Source organism: Sciurus vulgaris (assembly GCF_902686455.1).
Source record: "Sciurus vulgaris genome assembly, chromosome: 8".
Taxonomy (NCBI): Eukaryota; Metazoa; Chordata; class Mammalia; order Rodentia; family Sciuridae; genus Sciurus; species Sciurus vulgaris.
In genome coordinates this window covers 37,452,204-37,468,255 of record NC_136468.1, presented here as the reverse complement: position 1 = coordinate 37,468,255, position 16,052 = coordinate 37,452,204, and the positions used below count along the sequence as shown (strand labels likewise).

Genomic DNA, 16,052 nt, shown 5'->3' with positions numbered 1-16,052 from the left:
TTCATATATATAAAATGCTATTAAAGTCAAAGATTTTTAACTACATTGTTATTATTAAGATTAAATAGCTGAATTAATTTTAGCCTAGCATGCCATAAGCAACTGCTATGCTGCTACACAAGATTCTTGAACTTACTTTGCTTTTAAACTTTAGTAAGTCATATTTTAAAGGATAATGCAATGTGTAAATTACTGATTTTATAATTCTTTCAGAAGAATAATAGTCTCCCCTTTCTTTTGTACAGTTTATTTTATATATAACAACACATTTTAAATAATACAAACAAAATTTATTTCTCTGGAAAAAACAGAATTTTTGAAATCAAAAGGTAGTGCAGAAATGGGAGAGGTAGTGCTGCAAACACAAAAGTCTTTAATTTTATTCTTTAATCCTGTTGTATAATGTAGGAAAGAGACATTTTACAGAGGATTTCATCAGCAGAAAACAACAGAAATTATTTGCTCATATAGCAATAAACTTACAAATCCCTTACAAGAAGATAAAAAGTTCCCTTTTATGTATAAAGCAGTAGGCAGCAGTATTTTATCCTTGAATTGATTGGATACTGGAAGAGGTTTTTTAAAAATCAAAATAGCTGTTTTCTGAGAATTTCTTATACACTCAAATTCTCTATGAAGCTCACAGGGAAATATGTGGCACAGATAATTTTCAGGAAATCTGGAATTTTTTTCCAATTTTTGAATAGTTTCCTTGCTATCAAATTAAAAATCATACAAGAACTAAAATACTGGTAAATCAATGAATAATGATGGCAGGAGAGTCATATGACACATTAGATCATCAGCACACCCATTGTGTTTAGTATTTATTAAATGAACGTAGTGAAATCCCTGTACACATAGTGTATAGTAATTCAAATTGGCATCTTCTACTTATTGGCATTCATATCACTGGAGAAGCAAAGACATGATTCATGTAGCACATACAGGCATGCCATTATCAATTGGAATCAAAATTCCACCCTTCAGGTGTTTTCAAGAAACTTAGGTGATTGATCTAATGCTAATAACAGTGAAGTGATTAATCGATTCCAAGTTTATCAACATCACAGATACCAAAACAAAAGTAAATACCCATCTATAGAAAACTTTGGAGAGTTCATTCAAATTCCTCTCTTCTATTTTGAGATTATATAATGGATAATTGTTAATTACATTTACCTTGATATGAATATTAGATATTGATTAAAATTATATTGGAACATTTAATTAATACATTTATGTATTTAAATCCCACAATGCCAGAAAAACAAAAAATATTTTACTGATACCTTGAAGTACAAGAAAATTCCAACATGCTTCAATTCAAACGGAAGAAAAATATACCTTCTCTTAATTTGTGAAATTAAACTTCTCCCCTGACATCAGATAAATGAGCATAATGAATCAAGAAAATGAGTTATGTCTATTTCTTTAAAATAAGAATTATTAAGTATCTCATGTACAGTTATGTGAGTAGGGAAAACATTTTTAAAAGGAGGGGAGCTACTTCTCAGTGTTGCTAACTCATTTCATTATTAATTATTCTCAGTTGATTTTTTAACCTATATTAAGAAAGCTATGGTCATCGAAATGATTGAAAACTGAGGAAATATGGTTGGTATATATGTCCTAAAATTCTTACAGAAAAGTTCAGGAGGAAAAACCAAAAGAAAAAATTATAAACAGGTATATCTATTAATAGGCAATTTCCAAAATATTTAGGGATTGGAAAAAGCTGTATAATTGAGAATACACTAAAATGCAACCAACATTTTATAGTAAACAGAAAGAAGATTAGATGGGACATTATCTTGAAAATATAACTAAGATAAAAAATTATTTAATATTATTATCTTACTAAAATAAGAAAATCTTAATTACAATTATGCATTAATTCTTTGAATGAACAAGACCTGGTTAATTATTAAGAGTCTTGTGATAACTGATATTATGAACAAATTGCTTGATAAACCATTTGCCTCTTTTGCTATTATGAGAAGTCTCATTTCTACAATAATATTCTAGATAATTATCAGTTTCCTAAAGGTCTCTCTTGATTCTTAGATACTCAAATTATTTACTTTTGAATTTACCTTATTTTTACTTTGAAATATATTTTGATCATTTCCAGTGTTATAGTGGGGTGTGTACAACATCTAATGATGATAGAGAACAGATCCATAAATATGTAACATACTGGAGAGGATGTTTGAAAGTGGACTACTTTATAAATGAACAAATTAATTAGCAAATAATCTAGTATTTGGCACACACTTACCACCCTATTCAGCTTCAATACCATTAGAATTGGAATAATGATATTAAGATATGTTTCATCCTCATTATATGTGACAATAACTACACATCTGTATCTTGATATACAGTTGAATAGCTGTCTAGGAAGACATGAATGATGCAGAAATTTTTTATCTTGGATTCAAGGAGACATTCAGTAGGTTCCTAAAGCCTTCTGAAGCATGCAATTTATTATCCTATATGAACAATATACAGATCTACATTTTATCTGGGGAACTGGTCTACTTATTCCACTAGATTCTCAAGGGATTCATGACACAAAAATTTAAAAACTACTTTCTAATTCATTTGTAGCCTGTTTCCATTAACAGGCACAGTAATGCTCTTTACTCTGACTTTAAAAGTCCATTACCCATTTTACAATTCCCTGACATCTCATAATTAGAATAGAGCAGCAAATATTAGTCCTATCTCCAGATCTCTTGTGTACAGGCTCTACCATCCTGTGCCAAGTTTTTATGTCAACCAAGATATGAGATAGGGTCAAGGACAAGTAGAACTTCAACTGAATGGACAATGATGTCAGAGTGACAGCACCATCAGGGCAAGCCATCTAAGACTGTGAGGAAGGGAGAACAGTGAGTAGAACAGAAACCAGCTTCTACCTAGAATGGTGAGTTTTTCATGAACTCCAAAGCATATTTATTTCTCTATAATTTTCAAAGTTGAATAAATTATCAACTCAGATAATAAAGTAGAACTTCATCATATAGCTGTACATATTTAATATCCTCTTGAAAATTATGGAGAAAGTGTATCTAATTGTTTTCTTTTACAAGGAACATTTTATATAAACTAATCTACCTGCTTCTAATGACTGTTCTGAGAAATTAATACTTATTTTTATGCCAATTAAAATTATTTTAATTCTCAAAATATGAGCTATTGATGTAAGCCAGGCATGAGGTAATCATTATATCATAGGATTTCATATTCCCCCACTTTTATCAGCATTAGAATCTTGAATTTTGTGATGAAATATTTTCCATGTGAAAAAAACAAGACCCTTTCAAAAATGTATAGAAATGAAATGGTATACCCCATTTGTGTACAATGAATCAAAATGCAGTCTGTAAAAATTAAAAAAAGAAACAAAAAATTATCTCAAAGTTTAATATTAGTGATAAATTATGTCTTAGGTTAGCAATATATATTTTAATTCTCGGTTGCCCCTTTCTACTAAAAACTTGCATTACTACATTATCAGTTCATCTTTGTTTTCAAGGACCTCCACAACTTTTTGCCAATTTCATTTTCCAGAACTTTCCAATAAGCATGTTAGTAGAATTCCCAGATCCCTCTAATGAATGTCTCATGAAGGTACCTCTCCAACTTATCCTTATTTTTAATCACTTGGTTGATATTATTCCCCTATATTACCTCCCTTTCACCCAACATATGCCTTTAAAAGAGAAGTCAAATTCCACGTTTTCCCTACACATTGTCATTCATTTTCATTTTTTGAATGTCTCTATGTCACGGCTTAGGCTTAGATTTTTATTCTATATATTTTCTATCCTTTTTGGTTGTCTTTCATTTAGTCTTATTAATCTCCCCACCCAATACTAAAACCATCTTCCTCTTTTGTTTAATATTTTCCCAGGATCTACTTCCAAGAATTCCTTAACTCATGATTGAGTGGATGATCACTCATAGAGATTCAGCATAGCACAACTTGCTTGGTTACACAATATCCAAACCTAAACCAAGCTCAAGAAATAAAATGACTCAAGTATTGGGTAAATACAAATATGTGTAATAAGTAGTAATAAAGCAACCAAAGGTCATAGGGCACTCTATTTAAGGGAATTAGAACTCTATCTCCACTCAGAACTGAATGTAATAAGATATCATTTCTGTTTTGTTAATTATTTTATTAAGTACCAATACAATTTTCAATATTTTTTCAATTTAGAGCAAAAACTGTATCAAAAATTAATCTATATCCAACATTGGACATGATGATAAATTTTACATACCTCACAAAATTTCCTAGTAGGGGTACTTTTTATATTTTATTTACTGAAATTGATTTTTTAATCTCTCTCAAAGAAGAAAACAGAATTTGAAATGTGATTTCTAATCCCAAATTAGATAATCAGATAAATGAATGAAAATAAAGGAATATGTACTATTTGTATTATGCATTTGTGGGGGTGTCTCTGTGTGAAATGATAAAATTTAGACCATGTTTCAGAGGAAAGTTATTCAATTCATTCATTTTTCTGAACAGACCATGGAGACATAAGTATACAAAAATGCTTTTAGATTTCATGTAATTCAACTGACTAGGAAATGAGGATCTAATTTTGGTAACCAACGTTTTTATAAATTTCCTATAGTTTATTGTGGAAAATTCTCATATTTATTATAGATTCACTTTTCAGTTAATCTATTTTATACTTATTTCCCCTATAAGGTTTGTACTTTAAACAACATAGAAAGAAACCACGACCATGGGACTTGTTGATCTTGATTCTTGGAAAGTGATGCTGTAATACATGAATAGCAGACAAGGAAGTGAATAGCCGAGAAGTGTTGTATATTTCAGTTTACTCTTCACAAGCTGTTAGTTCCAATACTACACATCAACACAGAGCTATTTCTTATGATGTGCCTCTTTCTAGGAAAACAAAATTTAAGTAGACTCTTTAGAAAAGTAAGAAAATTATTTAGCCCTGAATAATTCTTCAACACCATGTGTTTACTTCCTGTGAATTCTTCTGTTGCTTCTAATCAACTTTTTATGGGTAACATATTCCTGTCAGAAAAATTAAGCCAAAGCAATACACAGAACATAACTGCATAGCACCAGCACACAGTTTTTTTGTTTTTCCAGTTGATGAATTTTGAGCTTGTTTATTTCTTATAACTCATCACCATCCTCTGAGCTAAAGCTACTTCTCCTACTGCTTGCTTTGGAAACTGCAGGGGAAGCAGCGGATAGCAGAGGATCTGTTCCAAAGGGGGATATTGTGTCGTCCAGTAGCATGTCATCCAATCTTTGTTCCTCTTTCAAAGCAGCACTAAATGATAAATCTGTGAAGTGTGACAAAGGATCAGAAAAGGCCATAGCTTGATCGCAGAGCTCAGGGCTTGGCCCCTGAGACAGAGTCAGTTGTTGGCAATAGTCTACTGAATTCTGCTCAGGATGGGACTGCTGTTTGGTGACGTGGGCACCTAAATCAACGGTGCCATGTGAAGCCAGGGTTGGCAGACCATGAGCTCGAGCCTGTATTTCTAGTTCCTGCAATTTCAAACAAAAATCATTTAAAATCCCTTTAAAATGGACATAATGCTAGCAAATAAACTAGAAATGAAACAAAAATATTTACTAGCTTTAAAAAGAGTAATACAAATTGCATGTGCTTTTTCCCAAATAAAGGAATGTGAATCATTTCTGATGCTTGAAAACTAACCCTAGAAAATTATTCAGATTTTTAAAAAATCCTTCTCTCATTGTTCTGTAAAGGAATTCATGACATATTATGGTCCCTTAGTGACTCAGACTACAATATAGCCATTTGGAAATAGTAGCAAACCTTCCATTTATTCTCTCTGATTAATTTCTCACCATAATTCAGGACCATCTCATGGAAACAGTAAATGCTCTACCTGGATACAAGCATGCTCATATTAAAAAGAGAGAGTTATGAAAGCCCATATTTGGGTATTTTGGGTCACATGAGCAGATGATAATGTAATGTGACAATATGCTCTGTGGCAATGAAATTTATAGTCATGTTACTAAAGAAAGGCAAGGGAGAGGGGAGAATTTAGTGTCTAATATTATCCAGAGAAACAAATGTTCTACTTGGGTTTTTTTTTTTTTTTTGTGAAATAATACTGTGTAGTTATGAAATGACTTCTATTTTCTGCATTTTGTGATTAGTTGTTGTCATTCATTGTATGCAAATTTTAGGTCATCTTGATCCTGAATTTCTAATCAAAACCTAAATTGAATGAAACCCGTTCATGAACTTCTAAAAGGCAATAAAATGATCTTTCAGTAGGAAAAACAACCGTTAATAAGAAAAAAGAATAAATGACACCAGTGAATAAAACCGATGACAAGTTAGTCATGTGTTAGCTGCACAGTTCCTGGCCTCATTCTTATAAAAACCTGAATCCGGAGTAGAAGTCGCCTGTTAGCCTGCTCTAATTTCTTCTGTCTGTGTTCTAACTCCCGGGCTCTTTGTTGTTCTTTTTGTAGCCACTTGATGTACTCCACTGATGCTTTTAGGATGGTTCCTTTGTTCCAGCGCATATCACTGTAGAACGGAGAGATAACCTTTTCACAATTGTGCATGTCAGCAGAATTCATAAGAACTTACAAAATCTTTTACATTAATATGAAATAATGATTTACATGACTATTATTCACTCTTAGATATTATTGCTTCTGAATAGAAATTTTAATAGAATAGTTAAGAAGCCCTTATATAGTAAAATTAATCCCAGAATGAAAATAAGTGTCAAAAGAAAGTAATAAAGTGACTTTTTGTGGGAGAGCTAAATGCAATATCATGATTCTACCATTACAGTTTTTATATTTTTTAGTGAAAATTGCTTTTATTATTAACTCCAAGATTAAAATCTATGTGCAGTATTTCTGCATTAATGAACTAGGAAATGTACATTACCAACGACGTAAGCCTAAATTTTTAAAGATCATTTCAAATGTACCAATCTTTTAACCTTCTTCCTAATAAGGCTATTTGTGTTTCTAAGAAAAAAATAAATAAAGTCTCCCCTGAATGCTGATCCTCAGAGATTGTGAAACACATCTGAGTTTAGTAACATCACTGTGCAATAGGGCAAACTTTTTGGCCATTTTTTTCTGCACAAACAGCATTAAGCCTTTTTTAAAAAAGCTGAATAAAGATAACTATTTTAAAATAAATTTAAGATGAGAAAATGTAGTTAAACATTACTGGATAATCTTTTGAGCTATTGCATAGGAAATGTTTTATCAAAACATTTTTAATATAGGAGAAATTTTAAACATGGAACTGTAGAACAGTTTCTCATTTTAGTGCCTGAAAGCACATATACATAAGTTGATAATGAAGAATGCCTAAAAAAACTTTGATGAATTTTCAAATTGGCATCATGAGATGTTTTGAATACAACGTAAAGTAAGTGTAAATAAATTTTATATTTTCCTACATGTTTTTGGTTTACATGCACCTATTTTTGGTTTATGTGATCTATGTGAATTATGTTGTATTTATTAAGAGTCCAAAGTGGGAAAATATAGCTTATGACAGATCTGATTAGAATGGGTCTCATCGGGAGTCCAGATTAAGGGACAATGTCATTAGCAGTAATGAACAAAAGGAAGATCCATTTTTCTTTTATCAAGTGAGAATGTCTTTTGGGGTCTGGGTGATCATCTTCAGTGAAATACACTAAACTATTGTCAGAGTCTCTCAAGTTTGGAAATGCTTTATCAGTTTTCAAGAGCCAAAGTAGCTATTGGGACATTCTGCTCACTGGGATTTATCTCATGGTGGGATAGGTGTGAAGACAGGTTACTTTCAGCATTAAACTGAGACAGTGTCTAACTGAGCAAAGTGCAATCTCATGAACCAAAACTCCAAGCAATGGCAGGAGTCTTCTGGATCCTAGTTTTGTTTCATTTCTTCTCATGGGAAGACAAAAATTGAAGAAGGAGGAAGAAAAAAATGAAAACTATGACCCTACCCAACTTTGAAGTTTAAAGTATTGTTTAATTAGACCTAGAATTGAACCTTCAAAATGGTGATGGGAACACCTATTGAGTCTTCAATTTGTATTTGATGTCGTTTACTAAGTTTTTAAACTTTCACTCTAAAGCTATTTGAATGTATGAGACTTTTTTTCTTTAAAATTTTGAAGTTGTTCTTGCATATAACAGGGATTTTGCCGCTCTCCCCAAGATTTCAAACAGCTTAGAATTTTAAAATATCAAAAATTTTTTAAAAAATTACTTCTGTACTCCATAAACAATGAACCTCCATAAAGGCAGGACTAAAGAAAGAATATTAATATTGGTCTTTTGGTTTTTGTAATATAGTTTTCTTTGAAGAACATACATTTCTGGGGGGGGTAGGTGTCAAACTTGAAAAATATTAGGGCCAAATCAGGTAACATCAATGTGTACATTGTGGCAGGAGTTGCCACCAGGAAAAGCTATGGAAATGTCTGTACAATTTATTGTCATCTTAGGCATGTACCTCACACATTATTCAATTAACCCTGTTAATTAAAAAATCTGGATTTAGGGAAAGAGTGTATTCAACTCACAAATACCACTTCATCAAACATCATTATTTCTGGAAAAATGCCAGCATTTGCAGAGGTCATTTTCAAATCACTATTAATTATGGAAACCATGTTTTTATGTTTTTGTATAAACATTCAACATTCTAACTCAACACTTTGATTAATTATATCTTGAGACTTGCAACAACAAACAATGTATTTGATTCTGTGTTTTTGCCACAAAAACCTGGTTGGCATCAATCAACAGGTTTTTACAACTCCAATTTTTACTTTTGTGTCTCCACTAATTGAAGACCTCTGAAGAATCTGACAATTACATTATTAGGTACACATAAATCCTAAGTTGTAAAAGATACTATAACCATAAACTCAGTATCCCAGTCAGCATCACAAATAGCTCTTCAGACCACTAAATCTGCCAGTGTTATTATACTGAGAAACCTAATATGAACTGAGGAGAAATAATTAACTTATTTCCTATGCTCAGAAGGACAACTCTGGGAACAGAGTTGATGCTTAATAATTACCACTGCAGACTAGATATATTACGATGGAGGACTTTCGGCCTTAGCGTTGCCGTAAGCTGCTAAGTTTCCTAATCATTGCTTCTGTCCTCCCCTATCCCCTCCCACCCGTTCTGGGGGGCATTGAAACCATAACATTATTATAGAAATGATTTCAAACTCACGGATCATTAGATTTTGGAATAAGTGTGCCAAGCTCCTTGATTCGGTAATTAATATTATACCTTCTTCTTCTTTCAACTATTAAAGAAGAAATATTATTGATTATTCTCATTAAAACACAGTTCATTTTTGGTCAGCTGTAAACTTTCTTAATAATCTTTTAAAAACAGTGGGCAAAAATATTGCCATTTAGTCAAGAGATAGCACTTCTCAATAATAAGTAGGAATTCAAATGGATCTTATTCTGTTACAATATTAGTATTGAATATATATGATTTACAATATTTTAAAAACATTTTTGTCTTAAAACAATATTTTCCATTGCTATAATATTTATCACACACACATATGTGTCTATCCTTTGATTGTTATTTTACACACACATATTTTATCAGACCATCAAGGTTGTGATCTTTTGAGGGTGTGCACCATACTTTACCCTTCCCACCTGTTCTCCTCAATGTTTAGCACATCACAGGTGTGTATGCACAGCTAACTAAGACTACCTTGATGCAAGGTCATCTCTTCCTTATTTTTGTATCTCTAGAGAATTTGGCCTATGTAAGAAGTGCTAAATAAATGTATGTTGATTAGACTATCAATTTATTTTCCAATTAAAGTTTTTAACAACATATAGATCAATAATTTTTTTCATATATTGGCAAACATCAGACATACCTGGAGGAATTTTAAAATGGATTTTTACACCACACCCAGAGATTCTACTTTTATTAGACCTGGAGTGGGGTTCAAGAATATCCATTTCTGATGAGTTCTCAGGTGATGCTGATGCGTTCTGTAGAAGGTCCACGATTTGAGAACTATTGATATAGGCTCTTTTGTTTGAGGGGGCAGGGAGAGATGGGGAGAGGGTACCAGGGATTGAACTCAGGGGTACTCAGCCACTGAGCCATATCCCCAGCCCTATTTTGTATATTTAGACACAGTGTCTCACTGAGTTGCTTAGTGCCTTGCTGTTGCTGAGGCTGGCTTTGAACTAGGGATCCTCCTGCCTCAGTCTCCCAAGATGCTGGGATTACAGGCATGCACTACTGCACCAGGCTGATATAGGCTCTTACCCAGAGACTATTTCCTTTATTTTCATTTCCATACATTCATTACTTGGGGCAACTTTTTTATATACAGTTTCATAAATACCAGACATGAGTCTCATTTTAATTATGAGCGTTTACCGTATGTTCCTATTATCAAAGTGCTTGAATAGTATCTACTTCAGAAGGAAAAATCTACAAGTGGAAATAATGGAAGTCATCAAAGAACATCCATTGCTTGGTGAACCTACTCCATGAAGCAAATTATATGAATGGATTTAGTCTTCAGATAGAGAACATTGGATTTCTTTTAAAATTAGAAAATAATTGATCCTTGCGAGGGTTTAGTTTCCCTCTGTATCAATCCTGTTTCTTCTGTGCAAGTGATTCAAACACCAGGAATGATACCACATAAAAACACTAAAGAAAAAAATAAATAAAGGTAAAGCTGATAGAAATACATATTTGTTTTTATTTTACAGTGAGAATTTGTTAATAATTCTATTTTCACATGTTATCCTTCTATTATAAATCAGACTTTTAAACATGCTACTTCTCTACTCTTATTTGATTATATGTATCAAATTTTAAATGGCTAATTATATCTTTGGCTTCTCAATGCTGTTCATTTGTAAAAGAGTCATGTTTTAAGAAATTACTAAATTATTTCATGCTTGTGGCTTCACTCTTGACATATTCACTCAATCCTGTCCCCAGATGCAGACAAAAGAGGCACCTCCTCCAACCCATACTTAGAGGACACACTCATTCCTGCCCAGGCTCCACCTCTCCCCACTAAACCAGACAGCCACAAGACCAAGGGAATCCTTCTAAACTGTGCTCTGGGTAATTTGCACCAGAAATTTCCTCTCTACTTCCCTCGTCCTCTTACAAGCCTGTATAGGTCATATCCCTGGGTCTAGCCTCTTGGAAAATGGCACCTGTGTATTGAACCCCACGTTCAGGATGTGGTCAAAATGTTGAGGGTGTGTATAGAACTTGAATGTACAGGGTGGGGTGTTCACACACATTTGAAGCCATTTGCGGCACAGAATGGAATAGAGGGTGGGATAGGAAGTGGAGTGAGCTGCAAGCTAAGGGCTGGCACTGCCCTGCAATGACATTCCCACACCAGACTCCAACAACCTGAAAATTCCAAATTCACTCCTGGTCTTTCAGGAAACATACTTAATTTAGCACTTTCCTGCTTGATTTATACCTTTTATATATTTAGATCTCTGGTAAATGGGACCTCTGTACTTGTGCCACCATCCCATTAGTTTTATCAGTTTTAAAAGTTGATCTAGATCCATTTTACTTAACATATATGGAAATAATTTTTTAACATTGATTTTTTTTTCCCTCAAAAGCAAGGTGAATTAGTAAGAGAATTCAGATTAGAGAACACTTTGATAAGGCACGTACCAGATACCTACCATACACTATATTAAGTGACCTGTCACATAAATTGCAGACATACAGGAGATAAAGGGAAAAGCAAAGACAATAATCATTAACAGGTTTACTACGAGATAACTCCATAGTTCTTCAATGTACTAATTTCTCCTACAGCCATTAGCTCTCCCCACTCATAGTCACCTTGTCCCTCTCCTACTAAGGGTTTTGGGAGTTAGATCAGTTCCCTGAGGACAGCTCCATGTGTTAGCTTCTTCCCCACGGTCCCACCATCAGCTAACTGTCATCACCTTGGGATGCAGTAAATGCATTCTGCAAAGATATAGGTTTCATAGATATGTGGAGAATCAATTTCAACTAATTGCAAGTAAAGAAATTGCATTGTAGGGCTTTATGTTTTTATTTATTTTTGTTCAGTTTTACTCTTTTCTCAGTTTTTGATTTGACTTCACACTGAATTGATCAAGCTCACTTGAGACAGTTAAGCACTTTAGATATGACCAAGCACACTAAAGCTTGGCCTTACTGCTAATCTACTTCTTTCACCCGAATTTCTCCATCTCATGTGACTCGTTATCAGAGTCAAATTGACCCTGAGGAAGGCATGAGAGTTCTTTTTTTCCCAGAGGTGGAATTCAGCATTACCACAAAAGCAATGCCTTTCAGATAACATATCATTAGGAAGGAAGGAGCAAATTGACACAGAAAAATGAGAATCTGAACTTGTGCTTCTGATATTTAAATGGTCTACATTTTCTAAAGTCATTTTCTCTCTTTTTTAAATCTTTGAGTCAATGAGTAACAGCACAGTGCCAATGTAACCAAATGCATTTATTTCAAGCCCAGGCAGCCTCCTTGAGAATAAATGATCAAGGAAAGAATTTGGGATGTTTCACTTTGTGAAAATATGTACTTTTTTTTTTTGAGAGTTCACATGGTTCCCATTTCCCAAAATAGCTCATCTGTGACTGTATACAATTAATTTTGGTCATCTGACTTCAAGTACTTGTGCAGTGATAATGAAAGCCCATACTCTTTAATCTCCATGCATTTCCTTTTGAATTAATTTTGTTTGGGAAAAAAAGAAAAACATACTCACTGAGGTTGTGATTGTCCTTTTTTTGTCTTTCTTTTGCCAAAGCTTTAGTGTCAGTTTCTAATCAAAAGAAAAATGGTTAAAACAGTGCTAGTTATACATCAAAACTTTTCTAGGCAACAAAATTCAGAAATATTAAATAGAAATAGAATACTCCTTCGCAAAATGCTACAATAATATTTATGATACAAATATTCAGAAATTTGAAATAGGGAACTCTTTAGTAAAAATCCATGGCAAAGGCTGGGGTCATATAGCCTGAATTTGTTTTCTGGCTTTCCATTTGTCATCTGGTTGATTACCAGACTTCTCTTTATCTCAGGTTCTTCAACTGTAAAATGAATACAATTGTAATACCTACCTGAAAATCACTGTGATGATATGAAAAAGGTATAGCATATAGAATATTAAACTATTCAATCAGTATTGTTCCTATTATTTTCCAAATTTTGAGATTCAAAAAAAAATTTGTTCCAATCTGAATTCGTCATAAATAAATGTGATTTTGTATATCCCAAGAGTTGGAACTAACTACATTTTTCTGATGTCTGTATTGAACTCCACACTTTCTTCCAGTAAATAACATTCCCCTCCATGTGCTATGTGTTTGTGTTTGTGGCCATCAGCCTTCAATATGGCCCATGATGAGTCTCACTTCCTAGTATTCACACCCTTGGGGATTCTCTCCAGCACTGAATGGGGCTGACCTGTGAGACCAATAGAATGTTGTGGAAATGTTTACCATGGCTTTCAAGGCATTTTCAGCTTCCACTTTGGTGCCTCTTGGATCACCAGTTGTCATGCCATGAGGACACTCAAGCAACCCACTGAGAGAAAGATCCACACAGATAACAACAACCAAGACTATTTGTCAACAAACAGTTCTAAGATGCAAGAGCCATGAATGAGCCACCTTGGCAGTGCGGACTTCCAGCCCGAGTCAAGGGTCAGATTGCAGACCTCTGACCGACAGCTGAATTATAGCTTCATAATAGACTCTGATTCAGCACCAATTTGCTAAGTCTCTCCTGGTTTCCTGACCCTTAGATATTGGATGAGATCACAAATGCTTACTTCAAGCTGCTAAATTTGGGGGGTTAACTTGATATAACAACAGATAATTAGTAAAGTTTTCTTAGAATTATCATAATATCAAAATAGGTAATAAAATAATATATTCTCTTTAAATGCATTCAAAACTATGGTCATTAGTTTTAATCTAAATAATTTAAATGCTTAAACATTTTTGAGTAATTGATTAAGCTCCAAGAAAGTCCCTATTGTGTTTACTTAAAATGTTACTATTAACTATGTAAAAACTATTGAAAACCAATTTTTTTTTTTTTGTGGTGCTGGGGATTGAACCTAAGCACTAAGCCTTGTGCTTATGAGGGAAGCACCCTACCTACTGAGCTACGTCCCCAGTCCTAAAAACCAGTTTTGGAGCTCCAAATCTGTTATAAAAATTTCAAAATAAATTTTATGTTTATTATTGTAAAAGATCTGACACTGGATTTGTATGTCAGGAAAATTCCTACGTTAAATCATTTCTGCTTCTTCCCAGATGTGTAACTTTGAGAAAATAATTACTCTGGTCCTTATGCTACATCTATATATTTTGAATAATTTGACTATGTCCCTATAACTCCTCTGAGCTGTAACATTTTTTTAAATGAACTGTAAAATATTTAGCTGGTTTTCCTAATTGAGAAAGTTAAATGCAAGTCTTTCATGAAATCCATAAAACAAGAAAAACTGAATTAAGCTTTTGTCTTATATCAAATTCTACATACAAAAACAATTTCCCTAATTTTTATATCATTTTGCAACTAAGTTAATAAATTCCAATCTATTCAACAGCAAAATGAACCTATTTAAATGAAAGGTGTGTGGTATATGCAAGTGTGTGTACAATTGCTAAAAACATATATACAATTACTAATTAATCAATTCAGTTAAACTGTGAATTAAATTAACTTACAGTGTAGGTACTCTAAAAATAATGAATTTACTCTCATTTGTTTCCTTTTTAACTAAATATCTTGATATTTTTTTTAAAAAATTTATTTGGTATGATACAGTGTATTTTAAGGAGCTAATAAAAGTTAAACAGCATAAAAATATAAAGTAACATTACCTGTAATTTCTCTTTTCATTGGTAAACCACTTGGACAGGAAGCATTTGTAAGCCCCATATTAACTGGTGAAATCCCGGGTTCGCCACTATAGACATCCAAAATGCTTCCAGATAACTTTAGAGGATAAGGAAAAGATCAATCAAACCTCCTGTGCACATGGATATATTTAGTTGTAGACTTTAAAATCTTCATTTTAAGTTTGTTGGTTTGTTAATAATAATGGGAATATATAGTGTTTTAATTTTAAACAAGAGGTGAGTATGACTATTTTAAATACATTATAAAATGCTTGTGGATAAGATATGCTAAAAAATCTATTCATATTTAAACAAAAAGATAAATCAGTTCACGCATGAAGGGAAATTCTGATTAATATTTACAAAGCTATGGAAGTTTGAGCCAGCATAGGACATGGTTATAAATGAATACAATTAAAATTATCATTTTGGACAAAAATCAATACACATCTGAGTAAAGCTGGAAAGTTCCTTCTGCACCACAAATTAGGTATAATGGTTGAATATCTGAGAATCTTCTGAATGCCATCAGTGCTACCAGCAACTCTCAGTCAAGAGGCATTTTACACTGCTAATTAAGGGAGGAACTCTCCTTCCTGGAAGGCATACTTTTTCTCATTGCACACTTAATGTTCTAGATTATTATAAATATGCCAGTTGGTAACCAAAAGTACTCTAAAACTACTTTTGCCTCTAGTGACTATAGGGTACATCCAATTATAGCATCGTGAAGTGCTTCTTAGGAAGAGATTTTTAGAAAAGCTAAGCCTTTTATACACAATTCAAAACTACCAATTCATTATTCAAAACGTTCTTATGGACTCGATCTTCCAAGAAAATTAAATTTAAATAATATTCATATTTCAAGTGAATATCTGTTACTCCACAACAAGCTACATTTACAATGTAGGATCTTAAATTTTAAAATATTTTCATTCTAAGGGTTTTCATTCCAGTTTTAAGCAGTTAACCAAAAGCTAACTAAGAAGCAACACTTTTTCTTTCCTCAAGGACTAGGAACAATACATATAATCACACATTCCTTTAACAAGATTATTATG

The 16,052-nt window shown here is 32.9% G+C and overlaps 1 protein-coding gene across 4 annotated transcripts in view; it reads right to left on the bottom strand.

Moving 5' to 3' along the window:
* Positions 1 to 242: 242 nt before the first annotated feature.
* TFEC (transcription factor EC) overlaps positions 243 to 16,052 on the bottom strand; it is a 137,811-nt gene continuing 122,001 nt past the window's right edge. For 3 of the 4 annotated variants that reach the window (XM_079150527.1, XM_079150525.1, XM_079150528.1), the window contains 5 exons: positions 14,974 to 15,088; positions 12,840 to 12,896; positions 9,275 to 9,350; positions 6,443 to 6,590; positions 243 to 5,566 (listed from right to left, as the gene is read on the bottom strand). In XM_079150527.1, the coding sequence (XP_079006653.1) occupies positions 5,186 to 5,566; positions 6,443 to 6,590; positions 9,275 to 9,350; positions 12,840 to 12,896; positions 14,974 to 15,088 (777 nt within the window). In that variant the 3' untranslated portion in view covers positions 243 to 5,185. The remainder of the gene's footprint in view (positions 5,567 to 6,442; positions 6,591 to 9,274; positions 9,351 to 12,839; positions 12,897 to 14,973; positions 15,089 to 16,052) is intronic. The other variant, XM_079150526.1, reaches the window with a different exon arrangement.